General features: G+C 45.2%; 2 protein-coding genes across 2 annotated transcripts in view; one reads left to right on the plus strand and one right to left on the minus strand.

Annotated features, from left to right (window-relative positions):
• LOC144691462 (MICOS complex subunit MIC26-like) overlaps positions 1 to 2,731 on the minus strand; it is a 34,194-nt gene extending 31,463 nt beyond the window's left edge. Inside the window, exon 1 of the mRNA XM_078559565.1 lies at positions 2,611 to 2,731. Within this exon, the coding sequence (XP_078415691.1) occupies positions 2,611 to 2,613 (3 nt within the window). The 5' untranslated portion in view covers positions 2,614 to 2,731. The remainder of the gene's footprint in view (positions 1 to 2,610) is intronic.
• A 3,155-nt stretch (positions 2,732 to 5,886) lies between these two features.
• plcxd2 (phosphatidylinositol-specific phospholipase C, X domain containing 2) overlaps positions 5,887 to 25,286 on the plus strand; it is a 36,718-nt gene continuing 17,318 nt past the window's right edge. The window contains 3 exon segments of the mRNA XM_078559563.1: positions 5,887 to 5,958; positions 12,674 to 12,742; positions 12,745 to 12,976. Of these exon segments, the coding sequence (XP_078415689.1) occupies positions 5,887 to 5,958; positions 12,674 to 12,742; positions 12,745 to 12,976 (373 nt within the window).

Below are 25,286 nucleotides of genomic sequence, written 5' to 3' on the forward strand. Positions count from 1 at the left end.
GTATCACTCTCTCACCATACTGTATCTGTATATTGGTGTATCACTCTCTCACCATACTGTATCTATATATTGGTGTAACACTCACTCACCATACTGTATCTGTATATTGGTGTATCACTCTCTCACCATACTGTATCTGTATATTGGTGTATCACTCTCTCACCATACTGTATCTGTATATTGGTGTATCACTCTCTCACCATACTGTATCTGTATATTGGTGTATCACTCTCTCACCATACTGTATCTGTATATTGGTGTATCACTCTCTCACCATACTGTATCTGTATATTGGTGTATCACTCTCTCACCATACTGTATCTGTATATTGGTGTATCACTCTCTCACCATACTGTATCTGTATATTGGTGTATCACTCTCTCACCATACTGTATCTGTATATTGGTGTATCACTCTCTCACCATACTGTATCTGTATATTGGTGTAACACTCTCTCACCATACTGTATCTGTATATTGGTGTAACACTCTCTCACCATACTGTATCTGTATATTGGTGTATCACTCTCTCACCATACTGTATCTATATATTGGTGTATCACTCTCTCACCATACTGTATCTGTATATTGGTGTATCACTCTCTCACCATACTGTATCTATATATTGGTGTATCACTCTCTCACCATACTGTATCTGTATATTGGTGTATCACTCTCTCACCATACTGTATCTATATATTGGTGTATCACTCTCTCACCATACTGTATCTATATATTGGTGTATCATTCTCTCACCATACTGTATCTGTATATTGGTGTATCACTCTCTCACCATACTGTATCTATATATTGGTGTATCACTCTCTCACCATACTGTATCTGTATATTGGTGTATCACTCTCTCACCATACTGTATCTATATATTGGTGTATCACTCTCTCACCATACTGTATCTATATATTGGTGTATCACTCTCTCACCATACTGTATCTATATATTGGTGTATCACTCTCTCACCATACTGTATCTATATATTGGTGTATCACTCTCTCACCATACTGTATCTATATATTGGTGTATCACTCTCTCACCATACTGTATCTGTATATTGGCGTATCACTCTCTCACCATACTGTATCTATATATTGGTGTAACACTCTCTCACCATACTGTATCTGTATATTGGTGTAACACTCTCTCACCATACTGTATCTGTATATTGGTGTAACACTCTCTCACCATACTGTATCTGTATATTGGTGTAACACTCTCTCACCATACTGTATCTGTATATTGGTGTATCACTCTCTCACCATACTGTATCTGTATATTGGTGTAACACTCTCTCACCATACTGTATCTGTATATTGGTGTAACACTCTCTCACCATACTGTATCTATATATTGGTGTATCACTCTCACCATACTGTATCTGTATATTGGTGTAACACTCTCTCACCATACTGTATCTGTATATTGGTGTAACACTCTCTCACCATACTGTATCTATATATTGGTGTATCACTCTCACCATACTGTATCTGTATATTGGTGTAACACTCTCTCACCATACTGTATCTATATATTGGTGTATCACTCTCACCATACTGTATCTGTATATTGGTGTAACACTCTCTCACCATACTGTATCTGTATATTGGTGTAACACTCTCTCACCATACTGTATCTATATATTGGTGTATCACTCTCACCATACTGTATCTATATATTGGTGTATCACTCTCACCATACTGTATCTGTATATTGGTGTAACACTCTCTCACCATACTGTATCTGTATATTGGTGTAACACTCTCTCACCATACTGTATCTGTATATTGGTGTATCACTCTCTCACCATACTGTATCTGTATATTGGTGTAACACTCTCTCACCATACTGTATCTATATATTGGTGTATCACTCTCTCACCATACTGTATCTGTATATTGGTGTATCACTCTCTCACCATACTGTATCTATATATTGGTGTATCACTCTCACCATACTGTATCTGTATATTGGTGTAACACTCTCTCACCATACTGTATCTGTATATTGGTGTAACACTCTCTCACCATACTGTATCTATATATTGGTGTAACACTCTCTCACCATACTGTATCTGTATATTGGTGTATCACTCTCTCACCATACTGTATCTATATATTGGTGTATCACTCTCACCATACTGTATCTATATATTGGTGTATCACTCTCTCACCATACTGTATCTGTATATTGGTGTAACACTCTCTCACCATACTGTATCTGTATATTGGTGTAACACTCTCTCACCATACTGTATCTATATATTGGTGTATCACTCTCACCATACTGTATCTGTATATTGGTGTATCACTCTCACCATACTGTATCTATATATTGGTGTATCACTCTCACCATACTGTATCTATATATTGGTGTATCACTCTCACCATACTGTATCTGTATATTGGTGTATCACTCTCACCATACTGTATCTATATATTGGTGTATCACTCTCACCATACTGTATCTATATATTGGTGTATCACTCTCACCATACTGTATCTATATATTGGTGTATCACTCTCACCATACTGTATCTATATATTGGTGTATCACTCTCACCATACTGTATCTATATATTGGTGTATCACTCTCTCACCATACTGTATGTTCTCTCTGTCCTCTGGCGATACGTCCTGGGCAGTAGTGAACTCTGGGATCTAATCGACAGTGGCCGCCACGGGCCCAAAGACGAGAAAAAAAAGTCAAAATACCGGAAGTACTGAAGGGAAGAGGCTGAGAGAGAGAGAATGGGAAACACTGGGAGAGTGGTGGATCGAGAGAGAGAGAGAGAGAGATCCAGGGTGTGTGACAGGGAGAGAACGGGAGAAAGTGGCACAGAGTGTGTGGGATAGAGAGAATGGAGGATAGTGAGAGAGTGTGTAAGAGTCTGAGATAGAGAGAGCGAGAATGGGATAGTGAGAGAGAGAGAGAGTATGTGTGGGATAGAGTCTGTGGGATAGAGAGTGGGTGTGTGAGAGAGAGAGTGTGGGATAGAGAGAGTGTGGGATATTGAGAGTGTGGGATAGAGAGAGTGTGGGATAGAGAGAGTGTGTGTGAGAGAGAGTGTGGGATAGAGAGAGTGTGGGATATTGAGAGTGTGGGATATTGAGAGTGTGGGATAGAGAGAGTGTGGGATAGAGAGTGGGTGTGTGAGAGAGAGAGTGTGGGATAGAGAGAGTGTGGGATAGTGAGAGTGTGGGATAGAGAGAGCGAGAATGGGATAGTGAGAGAGAGAGAGAGTATGTGTGGGATAGAGTCTGTGGGATAGAGAGTGGGTGTGTGAGAGAGAGAGTGTGGGATAGAGAGAGCATGAGATAGAGAGTGGGTGTGTGAGAGAGAGAGTGTGGGATAGAGAGAGTGTGGGATAGAGAGTGGGTGTGTGAGAGAGAGAGTGTGGGATAGAGAGAGTGTGGGATAGTAAGAGTGTGGGATAGAGAGAGCGAGAATGGGATAGTGAGAGAGAGAGAGAGTATGTGTGGGATAGAGTCTGTGGGATAGAGAGTGGGTGTGTGAGAGAGAGAGTGTGGGATAGAGAGAGCATGAGATAGAGAGTGGGTGTGTGAGAGAGAGAGTGTGGGATAGAGAGAGTGTGGGATAGAGAGTGGGTGTGTGAGAGAGAGAGTGTGGGATAGAGAGAGTGTGGGATAGTAAGAGTGTGGGATAGAGAGAGCGAGAATGGGATAGTGAGAGAGAGAGAGTATGTGTGGGATAGAGTCTGTGGGATAGAGAGTGGGTGTGTGAGAGAGAGAGTGTGGGATAGAGAGAGTGTGGGATATTGAGAGTGTGGGATAGAGAGAGTGTGGGATAGAGAGAGTGTGGGATAGTGAGAGTGTGGGATAGTGAGAGCGAGAATGGGATAGTGAGAGAGAGAGAGAGTATGTGTGGGATAGAGTCTGTGGGATAGAGAGTGGGTGTGTGAGAGAGAGAGTGTGGGATAGAGAGAGTGTGGGATATTGAGAGTGTGGGATAGAGAGAGTGTGGGATAGAGAGTGGGTGTGTGAGAGAGAGAGTGTGGGATAGAGAGAGTGTGGGATAGTGAGAGTGTGGGATAGTGAGAGCGAGAATGGGATAGTGAGAGAGAGAGAGAGTATGTGTGGGATAGAGTCTGTGGGATAGAGAGTGGGTGTGTGAGAGAGAGAGTATGGGATAGAGAGAGCATGAGATAGAGAGTGTGGGATATTGAGAGTGTGGGATAGAGAGAGTGTGGGATAGAGAGTGGGTGTGTGAAAGAGAGAGTGTGGGATAGAGAGAGTGTGGGATAGAGAGAGTGTGGGATAGAGAGTGGGTGTGTGAGAGAGAGAGTATGGGATAGAGAGCATGCAATAGAGCGTGTGTGTGAGAGAGACTATAGGATAGAGTATGAGATAGAGTGTGTGGGATATTGAGAGTGTGTGAGATTGAGAGTGTGGGATAGAGTGTGAGATAGCGAGGGAGTCTGAAATTGAGAAAGAGAGTGTGTGTGGGATAGAGAGTGTGGAATAGAGAGAGAGTGTGTGTGGGATAGAGTCTGTGGAATAGAGAGAGTGTGGGATAGAGAGTGTGGGTGAGAGAGTATAGGATAGAGAGAGTATGAGATAGAGAGAGCGTGTGTGGGATATTGAGAGTGTGAGATTGAGAGTGGGATATAGTGTGGGATAGTGAGAGAGTCTGAGATTGAGAGAATGTGTGGGATAGTGAGAGAGATAGCGTGTGTGGAATAGAGTCTGTGGGATAGAGAGAGTGTGGGATAGAGAGAGTGTGTGTGAGAGAGAGAGAGTGGGATAGAGAGAGTATGAGATAGAGAGTGTGTGTGATAGAGTGAGTGAAAGAAAGAGTGCAAGAGAAAGAGTGAGAGTGTGGGATACTGAGAGTGTAGGATAGAGAGTGTGAGTTAGAGAGCGAGTAGGGGAGTATGACAAGGGGAGAGGGAAAGTGGAGGCGCGGCTGAGAGTTGGTGAGAGAGAGAGGAGAGGGGAAGTGAGGAGACATGTGAGGAGACAGGTTGAAAGGATGGCCAGTGGAGCAGACATGGAGAGAGAATGAGGGAGAGTGGAAAGGATGGATGAGAAAACGGTGGTAAAAGGGGGAGAGAGAGTCTGGAGCGGAGGGGACGGGAGATGGGGAGGGGAGTGAGGGGGAGGGGTGGGGAGAGAGGGGGAGGGGTGGGGAGAGAGGGGGAGGGAAGGGAGAGAAGGGGAACGGAGAGAGGGAGGTGTTAGAGGGGGAGGGGACAGTATGTGGAGGGGAGAGAGGGAGCAGTTAACCATATAAGTCCAGAGGTTGCCGTCAGTGATTCTATGCTTCTCCAGCGGGTGCCCTGTTGAAGTCGCCATTGATTAAAATCAATTATAAATCACTGACCTGACAAAAAGTATTTTTACACTCTAATATCGATGGTTAAAACTACGGAAAAATCCCTATCTTGTTAATGAGCTGTAACTGGGTTTTTAATGTGTAGTGAGACATATTTCCTGCTGAATAACCTCTCTGTAAAATTAATTTTACATTTTAACAGATTGATAAAAATTCCCAGGCTAATTCCATCCAGGTGAGTATTCAGTCATACTCCTGACTTGACCCTTGTAGATGGTGCGCTAATAGCTACACTAACAAATTGTTGTGATCATTTGAAATTTGGCATTCTTGCATTTGTCCTGATGAGTCTGAGACAACATGTCTCTCTTTTCAGCAAGATTCAAGTTCTGTACTTCCAAGCATTTGTTTTTAAATACAATTAAAAATGAATTTGTTTATGACATTTCAATTTCTAACAAACATGTCCCAATCTTTCCTTCTGTAAAATCTATAAAAGTAAATGATAATTAGCATATTTTACTTCCAGGTTTGCTGTCTGTGAGCATTCTTCAATGCGATTGGCTCCTTACCCTGCTTGATGATGTTACTGCTAACAGACACCTGGAGATCTTCTTGGCGTGTTGCCAGATTCAAATTAATGTTGGGGAAGGTGAAATCCATAGACATCACTAGATCTTTGCTGACAAGATCAGCGGCAAGTGTCATAGTTTCACCATGAATTAGTCTGGGATGGCTAAATTCCTCACAATGGCTACAGCTGTCTACCCCTCCATTTCTTTCCTGTTCATCTGTCTCCCTTTGTCTGCTCCACAACAAAGCACATGTCTGTCCCAGCCATTTATTTCTCATATTTAGCTTCTTTCCTTCATCTCCCCCATTCTCTTTCCGAATTTCCTGAAAGCCTTGTCTTCACAAAAAACATTATAAATTTGCTAGTAAATCGCTGAAAGCCACGTTGCAACTGGTCCTGTCAGCTTACAGCAGGAACTGAACGACAAAACCTCGGCCTGACATGTGGCAGGTAGCGTTTGTGCCAATTAAGTGCCAAGTAATGGCCACCACTCCCTGACCTTCAACAGTAACACCATTCCTGACTACCTGACCATCACTATCTTGGTTTCTCCCACTTAACTGGGCCAGCCATGTGGCTACAACAGCAGGGAAGCCTGGGTACTCTGATGAGTGGCTCACTTCCTGACCGCTCAAAGTCATCAAAGGACAGAAAGAAGCCAATCAGCCCAACAAGTCCATGCTGGCTCCCTAGAGCAATCCTCTCAGTCCCATTGACCCGCACTATCCCCGTAGCCCTGGAAGTTTATTTCCCTCAAGTGCCCATCCAATTTTCTTTTGAAATCGTTCACCACTTCCGCTTCCTTCTCCCTTGTAGGCAGCAAGTTCCAGGTCATTGTCACTCGCTGCGTTAAAAAGTTTTTCCTCATGGTTCCCCCCGGCATGGTCTCAGGCATCTCTCAACCAAATTCTTAACTCTATGTCCCCAGTCCTTGTACTATCAGCCAAAGGGGAACAGCTTTTCTTTGTCGATCTTGCCTAAACCTGTCATCACCTCTATCAAATCTCCCCTCAATCCTCTTAGTTCCAAGGAGAACAAACCCAGCTTCTCCAACCTAACTTTGTAATGAAAATCACCTCATTCCTGGAGCGATTCTGGTAAGTCTCCTAAAGAGTGCTGACCAAAGCTGGTTGAAATACACTAATTGTGACCTACCCAGAGCTTTATGCAGGGTCAGCATAACTTCCCCGCTTTTGTACTCAATGCCTTTATTTATGAAGTCCAAGATCCCATATGTTTTGTTAACCATTCTCTCAATATGTCGCCCAGAAGGAAAAACCAGTTCAATATTTTCAATTCCCAGTAAAAATCAGTAATATCAGCATCAGTAATACTGGCGTTCCTTTTTAAGGTATTCCAGACCAGTTCAGACAGGTTTTACTGGTACCTTTCATTTCCAAATTTCATTGGTTTTTTCCTAGATCTATGCACATGAATCCCGGGTCCCTCTGCCTTGCACACTCTTTAGAACTGTGCCATTTAGTCTATATTGTCCCTCCCTATTCTTTTTGCCAAAATGCATCACTCACACTTCTCTGTGTTATATTCCATCTGCCACTTGTCTGTTCTGCTGGCCCAATGCTTTCATTTGATATCAGCCTGACTGCCTACTCACCACTTACAAGGGTCAAGTCAGGAGTATGATCAAATACTCACCACTTCCCTGGATGGTGCAGCTGCAACAAGACTCAAAGCTATTCCCCTTCACCCTCATGTGCTCATCTAGCTTCCCTTTAAATGTATCTTTACTATTCACTTTAACCACTCCCTGTGGTAGCGAGTTCCACATTCTCACCACTCTCTGGGTAAAGAACTTTCCTCAGAATTCCCATTGGATTTCTCGGTGAATCAAAGGTCAATCCTTTCCTATTATATCCACGCATTTCAGGGATCATCCTTTTCCGCACCGTCTCCAGTGCCTCTATATCCTTTTTATTATATGACGACCAGAACCGTACACTGCACTCTGTGTGGTCTAATCAAGATTCAGTACAGGTTTCCCAACTTTTCAATTCTATCCCTCTAGAAAGAAAGCCTAATGCTTGATTTTCTTTTTTTTATGACCTTGATGACCTGTTGTGCAGCTTTTAGTGATTGGTGTATTTGTACTCCAGACCCCTCTGTTCCTCTACCCCACCTAGACTGGCACCCTCCAAGTAATAAGTGACCTCCCTATTCTTCCTACCAGCCTGAGGAGACAGTGGCATAGTGATAACATCACTGGTCTAGTAACCCAGCAGCCCAGGCTAATGCTCTGGGAAAATGAGTTCAAATCCCATGACGGCAGCTGGCGGAATTTAAATTCAATTATAAATTTAAAATATACAGCTAGTCTCAGTAATGGTGACCATGACAACTATTATCGATTATTATAAAAACCCATCTGGTTCACTAATGCCCTTTAGGGAAGGAAATCTGCCGATCTTACCCGGTCTGGCCTACATGTGACTCCAGACCCGCAGCAATGTGGTTGACTCTTCACTGCCCTCTGAAATGGCCTAGCAAGTCACACAGTTCACAGCCTTGCCAGCGACATTCACATCCCGTGAAAGAATGAAGAAAAAAACACCAAAATGTACTCCCTCACATTTATCTGTGTTGAACTTCGTTTGCCAATTATTTGCCCACCCTGTGAGTTCATTAATGTCTTCCTGTGATTTGTTTCAGTGCATTGATTATCCCCCAACCCCACTCTTCGTCCCCCAGTTTAATGTCATTCACAAATTTAGAAATTATGTTTTTGATTCCAAAGTCCAAATCGTTAATGTAAACCGTGAACAGCAGTGATCCCAGCACGGATCCTTGTGGAACACCACTTCCCACCTTCTGAATAACTACACTTTAGTATTGCTGAAAAAAAGAGACGTAGTCAAAGCGACAGCCTGTCTCTTTTATCAACAAGACAAAGTTCTGTATGACCAAGTGACCACCCTTCACTCCCACTCTCCGCTTTTGTATTTATACCAGCTAGCAATCCATTCTACCACAAAAACAAAAATAGCTGGAAAAACTCAGAAGGTCTGACAGCATCTGCGGAGAGGAACACGGTTAATGTTTCGAGTCCGTATGACTCTTCAACAGAACAGAATCCATTCTGTCCCCACATTCCCTGAACTTATTCATTAGTCTATTCTGGTACACCTTATTGAAGGCCTTTTGAAAATCCAGATAAATTACATCTACTGAATTACCGTTGTCTACTCTCTCTGCTACCCCCTCAAAAAAATTCAATATGATTGGTCAACCAAGACGTTCAAAACTTGTGATTATAATGCACCATTTTATGACATCAGAACATTTCAAAGCACTTTATATCCAATGAAGTGTTTTGAAGTGTCATCACTGATGTAATGTAGCAGCCAATTTGCACAGGCAAACTCCCATGAACAGTAATGTGATCATTATTAGATAGTCTGATTTAGTGATGTTGGTTCAGGATTAAATTTGGCCAGGACATTGGAGGGTCATTGACCTGAAACGTTAACTCTTTTTCTATCATCTGCAGTATTTTGCTTTTCTACTGGGTATAACCCCCCTGCTCTTCTTCAATATAGTGCCATTGAAGCTTTTATGTTCCCCCGAGACAGCAAACAGGGCCTTGGCTTAATGTCATCCGAGAGAGGGCATCTCCAACTGTGCATGCAGCACCCTCTCAGTGCTGCACTGGAGAGTCACCCTAGATTCTTGTTATCAAGTCTTTGGAGTGAGACATGGACAACTTTCTGACTCAAAGATAAGAGTGCCAGCAGGTGAGCCGTGGCTGATGCTCCATCATCATCATTAGGTCAAAATCCTGGAACTCCTTTCCTAATAGCACTGTGTGGGTGTACCTACACCACATGGACTGCAGTGGTTCAAGAAGGCAGCTCATAAGAACTTAAGAAATAGGAGCAGGAGTAGGCCATTTGGCCCCTACTCCATCTTTCAATATGATCATGGCTGATCTGATTGTGGGCTTAACTCCACTTTCCTGTCTGTCTCCCATAACCCTTGACTCCCTTGTCGATCAATAATCTGTCTAACTCATCCTTGAATATATTCAAAGCCCCAGCTTCTACTACTCTCTGTGGAAGAGAATTTCTAAGATTAAAGACCCTCTGAGATAGGAAATTCCTCCTCATCTCTATCTTAAATGGGAGACCTTTATTTTTAAACTGTATGCCCTAGTTCTAAATTCCCTCATGAGGGGAAACATCCTCTCAGCATCTACCCTTAGAATCTTAAATGATCTTATTTCAATAAAATCATTCTCATTCTTCTGAACTCCTGTGAGTATAGGCCCAATCTGCTCAAGCTTTCCTCATAATTCAACCCCTTCATCCCAGAAATCAACCCAATGAAGCTTCTCTTAATTGCTTTCAATGCAATTAAATCCCTCTTTAAATAAGGAGACCAAAACTGTACTCTAGATGTAGTCTCACCATTGACCCTGTACAGTTGTAGCAAGGCTTCCCTACTTTTGTAATCCAACTTTCTGGCAAGAAAGGCCAATATTCCAACTGCCTTCCTAATTACTTGATGTACTGCATTCTGACTTTTTGTGATTCATGTACAAGGACACCCAGATCCCTCTGCACCCATTCTGCTTTTCTATTCTTCCTGCCAAAGTGGACAGCCTCACATTTTCCCACATTATACTCCATCTGCCAAATTTTTGACCACTAAATTAACCTATCCATATCCCTTTTGCAGACTCTTTGCCCTTGTCCCAACTTACTTTCCTACCTACCTTCGTATTGTCAGCAAATTTGAGCACAATGGAGTCAGTCCCTTCATCCAAGTTACAAATATAGATTGTAAATAGCTGAGGCCCCAGGACGTATCCCTGTGGCACTCCACTAGTTACAGTGGAGAAAATGACCCATTCATCTCGACTCTCTGTTTCCTGTTCGTTAGTCAATTCTCTGTCTATGCTAAATATTACCCCCAGCACCATGAGGTCTTATCATCTGCAGTAACATTTTATGTGGCATCTTATCAACTACATTTTGGAAGTCCAAATACACTACATCTACTGGTTCCCCATGATCCATCTTACATGTTACAACCTCAAAGAACTCGATTAAGTTTGGCAAACATGATTTCCCTTTCCCAAAACCATGTTGACGCTGTTTGATTGTATTCTGATTTGCTAAATTTCCTGCCACTACTGCCTTAATAATGGATTCCAGTATTTTCCCAATGACAGATGTTAGACTAACTGACCTATAGCTTCCTGCTTTTTGTCTCCCTCCTTTCTTGAATAGAAACCATTTGCTGTTTTACAATCAGCTGGGACCTTTCCAGAATCTGGGAAATTTTGGAAGATTACAACCAATGCACCCTCTCTCTGCAGTCACTTCCTTTAAGAGCCTTGGATGTAGGCCAACAGATCCCAGGGACTCGTCTACCTTTGGTCCCATTCATTTTCCATGTACTTTCACTCTAGTGTTTGTGATTGTTCTAACTTCTTCCCTCTCTTTTGTCCCTTGACTTTCTATTATTCTTGGGATGCTTTCTGTGTCTTCTACTGTGAAGACAGATACAAAATACTTGTTTAAAGTCTCTGCCATTTCCGTGTTTTTCAGTATTAATTTCCCAGTCTCTGAGGGGCCAATGATTACTTTAGCAACTCTCTTCTATTTTATATACTTGTGGAAGCTCTTACAGCCTGTTTTTAGTCTCATAATCTAATTTCTCCCTCTTTATTACTTTCCAGTCATTCTGTGTTGATTTCTAAAATGTTCCCAATCTTCTGGCTGACCATAAATCTTGGCAGCATTGCACACATTTTCTTTCAATTTAATCCCATCCCTTCACTTCCTTAGTTAAGCATAGATGATGCATCCTTCACATGGAGTCTTTCTTTTTCAATGGAATATATTTTTGTTGAGAGTTGTGAAATATCTCCTTAAATGTCTGCCACTGCTTCCCTACTGTCTTACCTTTTAACCTATTTCCCCAGTCCACTTTAGCCAAATCTGTCTTCACACCCTTGTAATTGCCTTTATTCAAACTCTTTCAAGTTATCTACAGTCACAGATTGCAACTCTTTTGAATACAATCACAGTTCTTGGTTTCCAGGAGTGGGACATGAACTCACAACCCTCTGATTCAAAGGCGAGGGTGCTATGAACTGAGCCACAGCTGACACCTCCTTGCCTTTATTCAAGTTGAACACACTAGTTTCCGACCCAAACTTCTCACCCTGAAACTGAATATGAAATGCTACTGTGGTAATGATCACTCTTGCCAATGGGATCCTTTTCTCTGAGGTAATTAATTCATTCTGTCTCATTACACATTATGAGTTGTAAAATAGCCTGTTCCCTGGCTGGTCCAAGAATGTATTTATTTTAAGAAACTGTCCCAAATACACTCAATTAGCTCATCCTCAAGGTGACATTTGCCAACCACCACCTTCTCAGGGGCAGTTAGGAATAGGCAGTAAATGTTGGCTTTAACTAATCAGTCACTTCCAAAGACCAATTAAAAAAACAAAAGGGAGGGGGGGTTAAAAGAAAGCTACAAACAGCAGAAAGAGAAATGGAGACCAGGATAAAGGACAGTGAAACCAAGACAGGAGGGAGACAAAATGAAGGGCAGGAGCAGAGAGACAATAAAGCCCCTTTCTTACTGGGCAGACAGGGGAGCTGACCTCCCTGGGTAAGGAATGCCCAGAGAGTGTAGGAGTTGGGGATCGGAAGTACTTGTACAGTTTATTTGAGCAGAGAGTAGGAAGTGAGATGTAATCCTTTGGAACAGAGAGGATTAGAGGATTAGCCTCTGGATTAGAGGGTGGCTGCTGTTCCAGGTGTTTCAAGGTGTTTTCGTTCAGCTCCGGCTCCACTTCCCGTTTCGCTTTCTCGCTGCCTCCGGGGCTCCGGGTTTCGGGCTGAGCCGATGGTCGGGGTCGGTTGGTCTTGGCTTGTCCGGTCAATGCTGCAGTTCCGGGGCTCACAGTCTCCCCGGGAGCGGGAGCGGGAGGAGGAGCCGGCGCGGGCTCCGGGCTCGGGTCCGGGTCCGGGTCCGGGCTCGGGCTCTCCCCATGCAGACTGGATGGGGAACCTGCCGCATTCGCTCAGCGCTCTGCCCCTCGCCAATCTGGCCGTGCCAGGTAAGAGGGGGAACCAGGCCCGCCAGGGTCAGCTGGCCAGGCGGGTGGGGGTAGGTTAGTGTCCGCCTCCGGACACAGTGAGCACTGGGATCAGGTCTCCATTGCCGCCTGGCCTGGGACTGGGACCTGCCCGGAAATTGGGAGGTGTCTGGAGGCTGGGGGTGGGGGGGGGTGTCTGGAATTTGGGATGGGGCTCAGGTCTGGGTCTGGGGCTCAGGTCTGGGTCTGGGACCGCCAATGGCCTCATGTGGAGAATTTATTTGATATCTCAGAGGGTGGTGAATGTTTGGAATCCTCTTCCCCAGAGAGCAGTGGAGGGAGGGTCATTGAATACACTCAAGGCCCAGTTAGACAGATTCTGGACTAACAAGGAAGTCGATGCTTTGCGTGGGGAATGTGGAGTTGAGGTCACATTCAGATCAGCCATGACCTTATGGAATGGGGGAAGCAGGCTCGAGGGGCCGAATGGCCTCCTTCTGCTGCATATTAATATGTTCTCAGGCAAGTGGGGAGTATTCCATCACACGTCTGACCTGTGCCCTGTAGATGGTGGACAGGCTTTGGGGAGTCAGGAGGTGAGTTACTCGCTGCAGGATTCCCAGCCTCTGACCTGCTCTTGTAGCCACAGTATTTATGTGGCTGGTCCAGTTCAGTTTCTGGTCAATGGTAATATAATGTAGGAAACATTATGTGCAGTAAGGTCCTGTAAAAACAGTGAGATAAATAACCAGATAATTGTTTTTGTTACGCAGATGCAGCCTCTCTGTATTCCTTTGTACTGTTTGTACACTAAGTGCTGAATTTAAGCCTTAAAACCTGACAGATCTCAGGCTTCTCGTAATGATTGTGTGCCAGCCATCATTCAGCACAGGCACAATGGTGGCAGGGACAAACCAGAGAACCATTCCACGCCCCAGTGCAGCTCCGTCTCTAGGCGTTGTCCAAAATGAATTTCCGAGCATCTGATTTAAGCATGGAGAAGATCAGGAAGTGAGAGTGGAAAGGTCAGGAACTTAGAGGGTAAAGGTCACGAACTTGGGAGCGTGAACGCCGCGTGTTCCCTGAACCGGGGAGCGTGAGCGCCGCGTGTTCCCTGAACCGGGGAGCGTGAGCGCCGCGTGTTCCCTGAACCGGGGAGCGTGAGCGCCGCGTGTTCCCTGAACCGGGGAGCGTGAGCGCCGCGTGTTCAGTGAATCACAGTGCAGAAGAGGCCCTTCGGTCCATCGAGTGTGCACCGACACGTGAGAAACACCTGACCTACCTACCTAATCCCATTTACCAGCACTTGGCCCATAGCCTTCAATGTTATGACATGCCAAGTGTTCATCCGAGTACTTTTTAAAGGATGTGAGGCAACCCGCCTCCACCACCCTCCCAGGCAGTGCATTCCAAACCGTCACCACCCTCTGGGTAAAAAAGTATTTCCTCACATCCCCCTAAACCTCCTGCCCCTCACCTTGAACTTGTGTCCCCTCGTGACTGACCATTCAACTAAGGGGAACAGCTGCTCCCTATCCACCCTGTCCATGCCCCTCATGATCTTGTACACCTCGATCAGGTCGCCCCTCAGTCTTCTCTGCTCCAACGAAAACAACCCAAGTCTATCCAACCTCTCTTGATAACTTAAATGTTTCATCCCAGGCAACATCCTGGTGAATCTCCTCTGCACCCCATCCAGTGCAATCACATCCTTCCTATAATGTGGCGACCAGAACTGCACACAGTACCCCAGCTGTGGCCTAACCAAGGTTCTATATAACTCCAACATGACTTCCCTACTTTTGTAATCTATGCCTCGATTGATAAAGGCAAGTGTCCCATATGCCTTTTTCACCACCCCACTAACATGCCCCTCCGCCTTCAGAGATCTATGGACACACACGCCAAGGTCCCTTTGTTCCTCAGAACTCCCTAGTGCACACTCAGGAGTGTGAGCGCCGTGCGTTCACTGAACTCGGGAGAGTGAGCCCCGCGTGTTTACTGAATTTGGGAGCGTGAGTACTGCATGTTCGCGGAAGCCATGAGTGTGAGTGCCATACCTTTGCTGAAAGCAGTCGTTTCACACTGTGTGCCACCGTGACTGTAAGTAATAAGAAACTGCGCATTGCAGGGCCCTTAATTCAGTTGAATACCGACCTGTTTAAATTATACATTCCGACCAATTGCTGGCTGGCTCTTGTTCTCCATGGGGAGCAACAGATGTCCTGTCCAACAAACCTGTGGTGCAAATGAATCGTGCTGAGTGTGTTTAAATTTTAGTGTGCTGATCCATAGTTGTCTTCTGCTGAGGGAAACCAGGCATGCTTTTTCCAGGTGGGACTCTTGAGATGCATTGGGAAAGAAAGAATCTAAGGGAAATATCCGTGGCTAACTTAGGAAGTTAAAAACAGTATCAAATAGAAAAAAGCAACTTATGTTTCTGTAGAGTTGAGTGGTAGATCAGAAGATTGGACAGATTATAAAGAACAGCAAAGAATGAATGAAAGATTAATAAGGCAGGTGAAATTAAGAGTGCAAGAGACAGCTAGCTGGACATATAAAAACAGATAGTAAGAGGTTCTACAGGTATTTAGAAAGGAAAGGAGTAAGTAAAGTGAGTGTTGGTCCACTGGACTGTGAGAATGGGGAATTAATAATGCAAAATAAAGACATGGTGGATTAATTGAACAGATATTTTGCGTCTGTCTTCACTGTAGAGGATACAAATAACATCCCACAGGAGGTGAAAGGGAGGGAGGAACTTAAAACAATTATAATCACCAGGGAAAGGGCACTGAACCTACCTTTTTTTTTACCGAGATTTTGGTCATCAGCCCTAATAACCTGTTATACAGTTCGGCTTCATATTTTGTTTTATAATGCTCCTGTGAAGCCCCTCGGGATGTTTCATTATGTTAAAGGTGCTACATAAATGTAAGTTGTTGTTGCAATCAAAAGCCTATTACCTGAAGTTAATGTTACAGCTGTTAATTTTTTTTGTACTGTGTGGTTTGAAACGCTCAGCCAAAAAGAAATTCTACCACCTCGCTCGAATGTACTTGTGCTTCTCAGTGATTGGCAATATTGAAACTGTTTTTGCAGATGACACATTTGATGTTGTCAGAATGGATTAGAAATGAGATTAGCTAAATCCCTCATTGAGTGGCTTCATTAAGGCAGTAGCCATCTGCTCTGGAATACCGTGCATGATGAGTGGGAACAGCGGGTGGCATGGTGTGGACTGCAATGTGCTTTAGTGTTTTAAAGGAATATCAGAGAGCCAGGTTTTCAAATTTATATTGGCCAGGAGGTGAGGGGAATTGATTACAAAAGTAGGGAGGTTATGCTTCAGTTATACAGGGCATTGATGAGACCACATCTGGAGTATTGTGTACAGTACTGGTCACCTTATTTAAGGAAGGAGGTAAATGCGTTGGAAGCAATTCAGAGAAGGTTTACCAGACTAATACCTGGAATGGGTGGGTTGTCTTATGAGGAAAAGTTGGACAGACTAGGCTTGTATCTGCTGGAGTTTAGAAGAGTTAGAGGTGACATGATTGAAACCTTTAAGATCCTGACAGGGTGGATGTGGAGAGGATGTTTCCTCTTGTGGAAGAATCTAGAACTAGGGGTCACTGTTTAAAAATAAGGGGTCACCCATTTAAGACAGAGATGAGGAGAATTTTTTTCTCTCAGAGGGTTGTGTGTCTTTAGAATTTTCTTCCTCAAAAGGCGGTGGAAGCAGAAACTTTAAATATTTTAAAGGCAGAGCTAGATAGATTCTTGATTAACAAGCGGGTGAAAGGTTATCGGGGGTAGGCAGGAATGTGGAGTTGAGGTTACGTTCAGTTCAGCCATGATCTTATTGAATGGTGCAGCAGGCTCGAGGGGCAGAGTGGCCTACTCCTGCTCCTAATTTGTATGTCTGTATGTGGCAAGCCCGACAGCCAATCAGAGGCGCCGAGCCCCTCTAGGAGGCTGGTGCCAGCGGCCATGTTGGGGGCTGCTGTTGACTTGCTGAGGGAAGCAGGCAGCTCCTCACAAGGACCAGGAGGTGAAAGATGGTATAAAGTAGCTGTGGAAGCCAAGCCGAGGTACTGCTCAAGACCTGGAGCTAGTTGACCCATCAAATTTCACAAAAAACACAAGTGGAGATTAATGTTTTTTTTGCTCCATGGTGACCCCAACCACTAACACACACCAGACTGGCTTCATCTCGAAAAAAGATTGGAAATCCCATTCTGTCCCATGACGGGCCCTTTCCTCTCCTTACACAGCCCCTCGGGATTGTGGATGACTTGCGTCCAGTACAGTTCAATGGGTTTTGAAATGGCTGATGAGTCCAATGTGTGATTTGCACACGCTGCTACAGTTGGGGCAGGTGGTGTTCGAAGGGTTGGGTAGGTGGTTTGTTTTGAGGTTTATGCGCTCCCTCAGATCCCTTGACTTCACCTCTACGTGCCCCTGACGATATGTTCAGTACCGTCCTGAATGAGCGATCTCCATTTCGGTCAGTCACGACCTAGGGCCTCCTGTGAGTCAGCAGGGATGTTTGACCTCTTCAGGGATGCTTTGAGGCGGTCCCTCAGGATCTTTAAGGAACTTAGGGAGCTATTAATTGGCAATGAGCCCTCATTCCCCCCCTGCTGCCCGCAGGCCCTTTGAAAATTGCAAACTACCCCATAGGGAGCGGGATCAATGGTCGTCCTCTAGGAACACAATTTTCAGATCCGGCCCACACCCCTTCCCACACCCCTTCCCTAAACTGGGAATTGAAAATCCAGCCCCATGTGTTGTTGTATTCTGTTGCTGTATTCTTGGAGAGCCAGTGGCATAGTGATATTGTCACTGGGCTGGTATTCCAGAGACCCAGGGTAATGCTCTGGGGACCTGGGTTCAAATCCCACCACAGTGAATTCAGTAAAAATTAAAAGTCTGATGATGACCATAAAACCATTGTCGATTGTTGTAAAATACCATCTGGTTCACTAATGCCCTTCAGGGAGGAAAATCTGCTGTCCTTACCTGGTCTGGCCTACATGTGACTCCAGACCCACAGCAATGTGGTTGACTCTTAAATTCTCTCTGAACAAGGTCAATTAGGGATGGACAATAAATGCTGGCCTGACCAGCGATGCCCACATCCCATAACAAATAAATTTTTAAAAATGGTTTGTTAAGGAAGAAGCTATAGATCTGTTTTCTGTGTGATCTTCCATTGGCCTCAGTTTTACTTTGTAAATTAATGAGATTGCATTGATTCTTGTGGCCTGGCTTCTTCTGCTTGAATCCCTTTCTTAAACCTGTTTGAAAACCATGCCATTTTACATCACTTTGCTTTTTGGTCTGTTTGTGACACTCGGGTACTGCCTGACAACCTTATAGTTTTCTCAGCTGTGCTATGTGTAATCTGTGCATTTTATTTATCACACATCTCCACCCTGTGTTATGCTGGTTAGATTCTCCATCAGTTCTCCATTCACTTATATTTTTATTCGTCACTAAATCGGCATTTTTAACAACACAATCAATTGTCTCAATGTTATAGAGTGAGATATAAAGTTTTTTGAATGAATTACTCTACATTCTGTCTTGATTACCACTAGTAGAACATGGCCAAAGGCTACTTCTGTGCTTTCCAGGCTGGTCTCCTTAACCATCCAAAACTCTGCTGCCCATGTCGTAACCACACCAGGCTCAGTCCACCCATTACCCCTGTGCTTGCTGACCTATACTGGCTCCCAGTCCAGCAATGCCTCACATTTAAAACACTCATCCTTGTGTTCAAATCTTCCCCCACCCCACTCTCCGAGTCTGTAACCTCCTCCATCCCCAAAACCTTCTGAGAACTTCGCTTTCCTCCAATTCTGGCCTCTTGTGCATCTCCGACTTCCTTTGCTCCTTCATTGGCCTTCAGCTGTCAGGGGCCTAAGCTTGGAAAGTCCCTCTCTAAACCTCTCCACCTCCCATTCCTGCTTTGTGACCCTCCTTAAAACCTCCCTCTCTGATTGAGTTTTTGGACACTTGTCATTGAAAAGTATAAAATTCTGACAGGGATGGACAGACTGGATGCAGGGATGATGTTTCCACTGGCTGGAGGGGTGGGGGTATGCTGTCTAGAACCAGGGGTCACCGTCTCAGGATACGGGGTAGGCCATTTCGGACTGAGATGAGGAGAATCTTCTTCACTCAGAGGGTGGTGAACCTGTGGAATTCTCTACCACAGAAGGCTGTGGAGGCCAAGTCACTGAATATATTCAAGAAGGAAATAGATACACTTCTGGACTCTAAAGGCATCAAGGGGTCTGGGGAGAGAGCGGGAATATGATGGAGAGATAGAGGATTGGCCTTGATCATATTGAATAGTGGGGCAGGCTCGAAGGGCCGAAATATCTACTCCTGCTCCTAATTTCAATGTTTGTCCCAATATATCCTTGTCTGATTATGTTCCTGTGAAGCATTTTGGGGACATTTTCCTACATGAAAGGCACTATCTAAATGCAAGGTTTGTTGTTGTTCTGGGCAATAAAATTACCTGAATGGTGTGAGCATTAGCTTGCATTTAGTACTGGGACTCGAGAGCTATGGCTGCAGAGTTTTCTTATCAAAGACACAAAGGTTTGATAATGATACGGTGTCTGTAAATGGGATCCAAGGCAAAGAGATTTTCTTTGTTGAAAGAGATTATTGACTTTTCAGTCTCACAGCTCTGCTCCCACTCAACCCAGTGTCCTAGCTGTCCCCTATTTATATGTACTCAAAGACCATTAATACCAATCACCTGTTTTTCTTAAACTTAACAATGTAATTGACATTTAACAAATCTTAACAATGTAATTTGACAAGACATTGACAGTGACAACCTATAACTGGGATGGAGGTGTCAGCTGTGGCTCAGTTCATAGCACCCTCGCCTTTGAATCAGAGGGTTGTGGGTTCGTGTCCCACTCCCGGAAACCAAGAACTTTGAATGTACTCGATAGAGTTGCAATCTGTGACTGTTGATAACTCAAAAGAATTATAACTGGGATGTGCTCTGTGGTTAGTCTGTCTTGAAGCAAGCCCTTCCTTTATGTTAAAAGCAAAATATGCGGTTGCTGGAAATCTGAAATAAAACAGAAAATGCTGGAAAAACTCAGCAGATCTGTCAGCATCTGTAGAGAGAGAAACAGAGTTAACGTTTCGGTCCGTAGCTCTGAAGGAGAGTCATACCGACTTGAAACGTTAACTCTGTTTCCACCTTCCTGTATGTGTTACCCTTCATTCTTAGAGGCAAAAGCAACTGCATGATTGGGTTGGTGTTTTCCCCGGCCCCTTGTCTCCCCTCCGCACTGTGCTGATGCTTAGGGTTGTTAGCAATCCAATTTGATCTGAGTGTGTAACCAGGGAGGAAGTGGTACCTTTGACAAGCGAACAGAGTTGAGGTGGGAGCGGAGGACAGTATCTTCAGTCATTTTGACATTAAGCTGAAAGGAATTGCGACTTGTCTGAATCTGTATGTCAGACAAGCAGTGTGGCAAATCAGGGGAGGGCTCAGGAGAATGAGAACTACGTGTCATCAGCAAAGATATGGAAGCTGAACCTATGCCTGTGGATGACCCTACCAAGGGGCAGCATGTAGGTGGGGCCGATAATTGGTGCAATGGTGCAGGAAGAGAAACCACCGCAGGAGGTTCTCCTCCTTTGGTTGGATTGGTAGGAGTGGAAATCTTTTGGGTCTTTTCTATCCTTAATTGTTTCCCTTGTCACTCACATGAGGGAGTCTTAGCTTCCCAGACCTTTGAGAGAGTTGAAGATTGAGCTAAGCCATTGGCAATGTGCATTGATCACCAAGCTCCAAATCCTTCTTTGCACAATGTGACGTAGGAGTCAGTAGACCTGAGTTGTACTGCCTGCTGCTGCCTCATTCTCTGACCAGGACAGCCCGGCTGTGCATCTGGAGTCACCCCTGCTCACCATCTGCTGAATAGCAGTTACGAACTTTATTGTTCCATGATAGTCAAATGCCTTGTCAGCTAACATTCAGAAGGTTCCAAGTTGTCATTGCTGCAGGCTTATTTCTAGTCTAGTTTGAGGCCTTCAGTGAAAGGCTCCACACGCCTGAGTGAGGCCAGGTTGTGTTTCAATTTGGAGATTCCACAATAATAAAATTCATATACCAAACGAGTTCAAACTACTCACCAGATGAGATTCTACAAAGGAATAGTTACTGTAATATTCATGCAATATTATAGTTGTATAGCCAGATTCATAAAACTAATAGTTCTCAAATCTGGGAGGCATTGGATGATGAGCTACCTATGCTGTGCCTATCAGCTTCCTTTTCTGGAATGAACTTGTCATGAGCTGCAAACTGCCTTTATATTTAAGGTGTGAAAACTACAGTCTGAGTGGCAGTAACATCCATCAGTCAGACTGTAGGACAGTTACCAAGTAAAACATTCAAGGAGTAAAATGAGTAAATTAACAAGAGGCCTTCTGACAAACAGTGTCCTTTTCTTATCGCACAGAGCTAAATTTGTTTGACAGGTGTAGCCTTCGAAGGTTGCTTTTGTATGTGATCATTTACACAGACAGGCTGTTCTCTCACATTTAGCTATTGTGCTTCATGCATTAACTGTAACTTCCTGCCATTCACTAGACAGTAGAATGGTGTTTATGTCTCACCCAGTTAGCCTCTTCATGTTCCATTGAGCCGCTTACCATTGTAAAACTGCCTCCTGCTTTAAAATGAAGCTGGGAAAGCAAATAGCTGTCAAAGTGCTGTGCCGTCTCCATACCCGCTCAGGTTCCAAGCTGCCATGGCCTAGTTGAACTAGCTACTGGATCTTGATGTATCAGTGGGATAATCAGACAGCTAGTGCCATGAGGAGAGCTACAATTCAAGTTACTGGACACAGTGCTTTAATTCACAATAGAATTATTGGCCAGAACTTTACATTCGAGGGTCAGGCACGTACTCAGCCCGACTGAACGTAAAACATCATCAAATGGCGTTGTGTGCGATGACATCAGGAAGCAGGCCCGTGCTCAATATCGTGGTTGGCGGGCACATTTGTGAATCAGATCCATGCCCAATTGCCAATTAAGGCCATTGAAAAGCCAATTGTCAGTGATTTTACGCTGCCTGTGCGATTTTCAGCTCATCGCACGGGCAAAACAGGTGGGCGGATTTCACGTTTTTATCGCTTCCTCATCCACGGGCAGGATAAACGGCCCCCGGAGCAGCAACACTTTCTCTGTCATTGCCAGTCCTTTGCTGTGTGAGTACAGAGTTGTCCCAGAGTTTCTTGGCATTTTGTTTGATTGTCAAGCCTATCTTTCAGCATCTCATGTCCTCATCTTCCCTGGAAGCTTCCCCTGAGTATTGCAGCACAATGTTCCTTCACTTTCAAGGCACTGCTGCTCTGCATCCCGTCTAATGGGGATAGTGTATTCCGCTGGTGGAACCTCCTCTGAAGAGGGAGAGAGGGGCAGGAGGGAGAGGAGGCCAGGTGGGCACGGGACAGACCTTTAAGAGGAGAGGCACGGGCTCAGTTGGTGCAGGGCCAGCAGAGAGGCCAAGGCAGGAGGGCATGCCGAAGATGCCACTACCCAGTAACTAGAGTGTTCAGGCAGCGCTCCAATAACCTCCAGATGTCCGAGGCCCAGTGCTGCAGGAGGCTCTGCCTCTCCAGGGACACAGTGACAGCAATTTGTCACATGACATGTCCAGAAATCACCTCCAACTGCGTGGGCAGACACCCCATGCCACTGGCTTTGAAGGTTATGGTGGCCCTCAACCTCTATGCCTCTGGTTCCTTTTAGGGCTCAGTGGGAGATCTGCGTGGCGTTTCTCAATCAGCTGCACACAGTTGTGTCAAGCTCGTGACTAATGCTATCTTTAGACACGACCGCATGTTCGCCCACTCTGGACAGACGAAGTGAGCCAGGCAGAGAGAGCACGAGGCTTCACTGCGATGGCTGGGTTCCCCCACGTCCAGCGTGTAATAGATGCACTCACGTGGCCATCAAGGCGTCAGCAGGTGAGCCGGGAGCTTTCGTAAACAGAAAGGGCTTCCACTCAATGAATGTTCAAATCGTCTGTGACCAAAGCACACGGAGTCTCCAAGTTAGTGCCCGTTACCCTGAGAGCTCACACGATGCTTACATCTTGTGGCACTCACAGGTACCAAGGCTGTTCATGGCTCCTCCATGACTGGATAGATGGCTCCTGGGTGACAAGGGCTATCCCTTGAAGAGGTGGCTGATGACCCCACTCCATCACCCAAGAACTGAGGCCAAAGAGAGATACAATAGGAGTCATGCCTCTACAAGGGCGGTGGTGGAGAGGACCATTGGGCTGCTGAAGATGCGCTTCAGATGCCTGGACCGGTCAGTGGGAGCATTGCAGTATCCTCCAGAGTGTTTCTCCCTCATAGTTATTGCATGCTGTGCCCTGAACAACCTGGTTCTGGCAAGGGGGGACCCACTAGAGGCTGAGGAAAGTGAGGCAGCTCCACAGGCCATGGAGGATGACACAAGTGATGGCTCAGAGGAAGAGCCTGGGGAGGCGCAGGGTGAGGACCTCGAGGCAGAGGACAGGAACCTTCATGGAGGCAGGGACACCAAGGATGCTTTGATCCAGCAAACCTTCTGCTAGGCATACAAAGCATTTATACCTCATTAAGCCAATGGCTCTGTCTCCTTTGCTAACAAGTAATAAATGAGAACCCAACACAGAACGCCAGCACCACACAACGCCATACTTTTACAAGTCGGTGCTGTATCGGCACCTATTAAAACCATCCAGGCAACTCGGCCCATTTAAGTTAAAGAAATGTTTATGTTACTTCACATGAATAAATGAAGTGTCCACCTCTAACACAAGAGTCAAAATGAAAACGCAAAAAATGTCACCCATGACACACTCCTGCTGTGCTCAAGGTGCCTTCAACTTACATCTGTGGGTGCTGTGTCTTGGTACCTCCTCTCCCCCCCCACCCCCCACCCCCACCTGCCCCAGCCCCTCGCTGATGGTGGCGTTGGAGGCTGATTCTGCTGTCCTGGTGGCCCTGATGACCTTGGTGGTCATCCCCTGGCTGTCAGAGCCTGAGTAGATTCCGCGTTGGAGGATGCATCCAGCCCCATAGCTGGGCAGTCCTCAGTCGTTGCCACATTGTCAGATGCAGTGGACACTGGCAAAGGGGCAGAGGAGCTGGTGCCCTTATCCGGAGTGCCCTGAGAGAAGCCCAGAGAGCTACTTCAGAGAGAATGTAAGAGTCAACCACATTGCTGTGGGCCTGGGGTCACGTGTAGGCCAAGTAAGGACGACAGATTTCCTCCCCTAAAGGGTTTTTACAGCAATCAACAATGGTTCCATGGTCATCATTAGACTTTTAATTAGGGATTTTCTTTGAATTCAAATTCCACCATCCCCATCTGGTGGGATTTGAACCCGGGTCCCCAGATCATTACCCTGGGTCTCTGGATTACTAGTCCAGCGACAATATCACGACGTTATCACCTCCCCCCCACCTCCAGTGGAGGTCTTGGGTTTGGAAGGTGCTTTTGAATAAATACTTGAGGAGCTTCAATGCAGGAATAATAAACAGAGGCTATTTTACAGGGGTGTAATTTTATCCATGGAGGGGCGGGGGCACATGCGCAGTCCAGTGTTTGGAATTCTTCAGGCCAAGGACAAGTGCGCTCTGCACCTGTGTGAAGAAAGAAAAAAGAAAACGGCGCAAAAAAAACCCGTTGACAGGACTCAGGAGTGGGGCACCATAGCAGGAAGGCAGATTATTATTGGAATGGCTATAAATTGAGAGAGGGGAATGTACAGCGAGACCTGGGTGTCCTTGTACACCATTCACTGAAGGTAAGCATGCAGGTGCAACAGGCGGTAAAGAAGGCAAATGGTATGTTGGCCTTCATAGCAAGAGGATTCGAGGAACAAGGATGTCTTGCTGCAATTATACAGGGCCTTGGTGAGACCACACCTGGAATATTGTGTGCAGTTTTGGTCTCCTTACCTGAGGAAGGATGTGCTTGCTATTGAGGGAGTGCAGCGAAGGTTTACCAGACTGATTCCTGGGATGGCGGGACTGACATATGCGGAGAGATAGAGTCGGTTAGGATTATATTCGCTGGAGTTCAGAAGAATGAGGGGGAATCTCATAGAAACCTATAAAATTCTAACAGGACTATACAGGGTAGATGCAGGAAGGGTGTTCCCGATGGTGGGGGAGTCCAGAACCAGAGGTCACAGCCTGAGGATATGGGGTAGACCATTTAGGACTGAGATGAGGAGAAAATTCTACACCCAGAGAGTGGTGAGCCTGTGGAATTT

The sequence above is a fragment of the Cetorhinus maximus genome, chromosome 16, assembly GCF_964194155.1.
Source record: "Cetorhinus maximus chromosome 16, sCetMax3.hap1.1, whole genome shotgun sequence".
Taxonomy (NCBI): domain Eukaryota; kingdom Metazoa; phylum Chordata; class Chondrichthyes; order Lamniformes; family Cetorhinidae; genus Cetorhinus; species Cetorhinus maximus.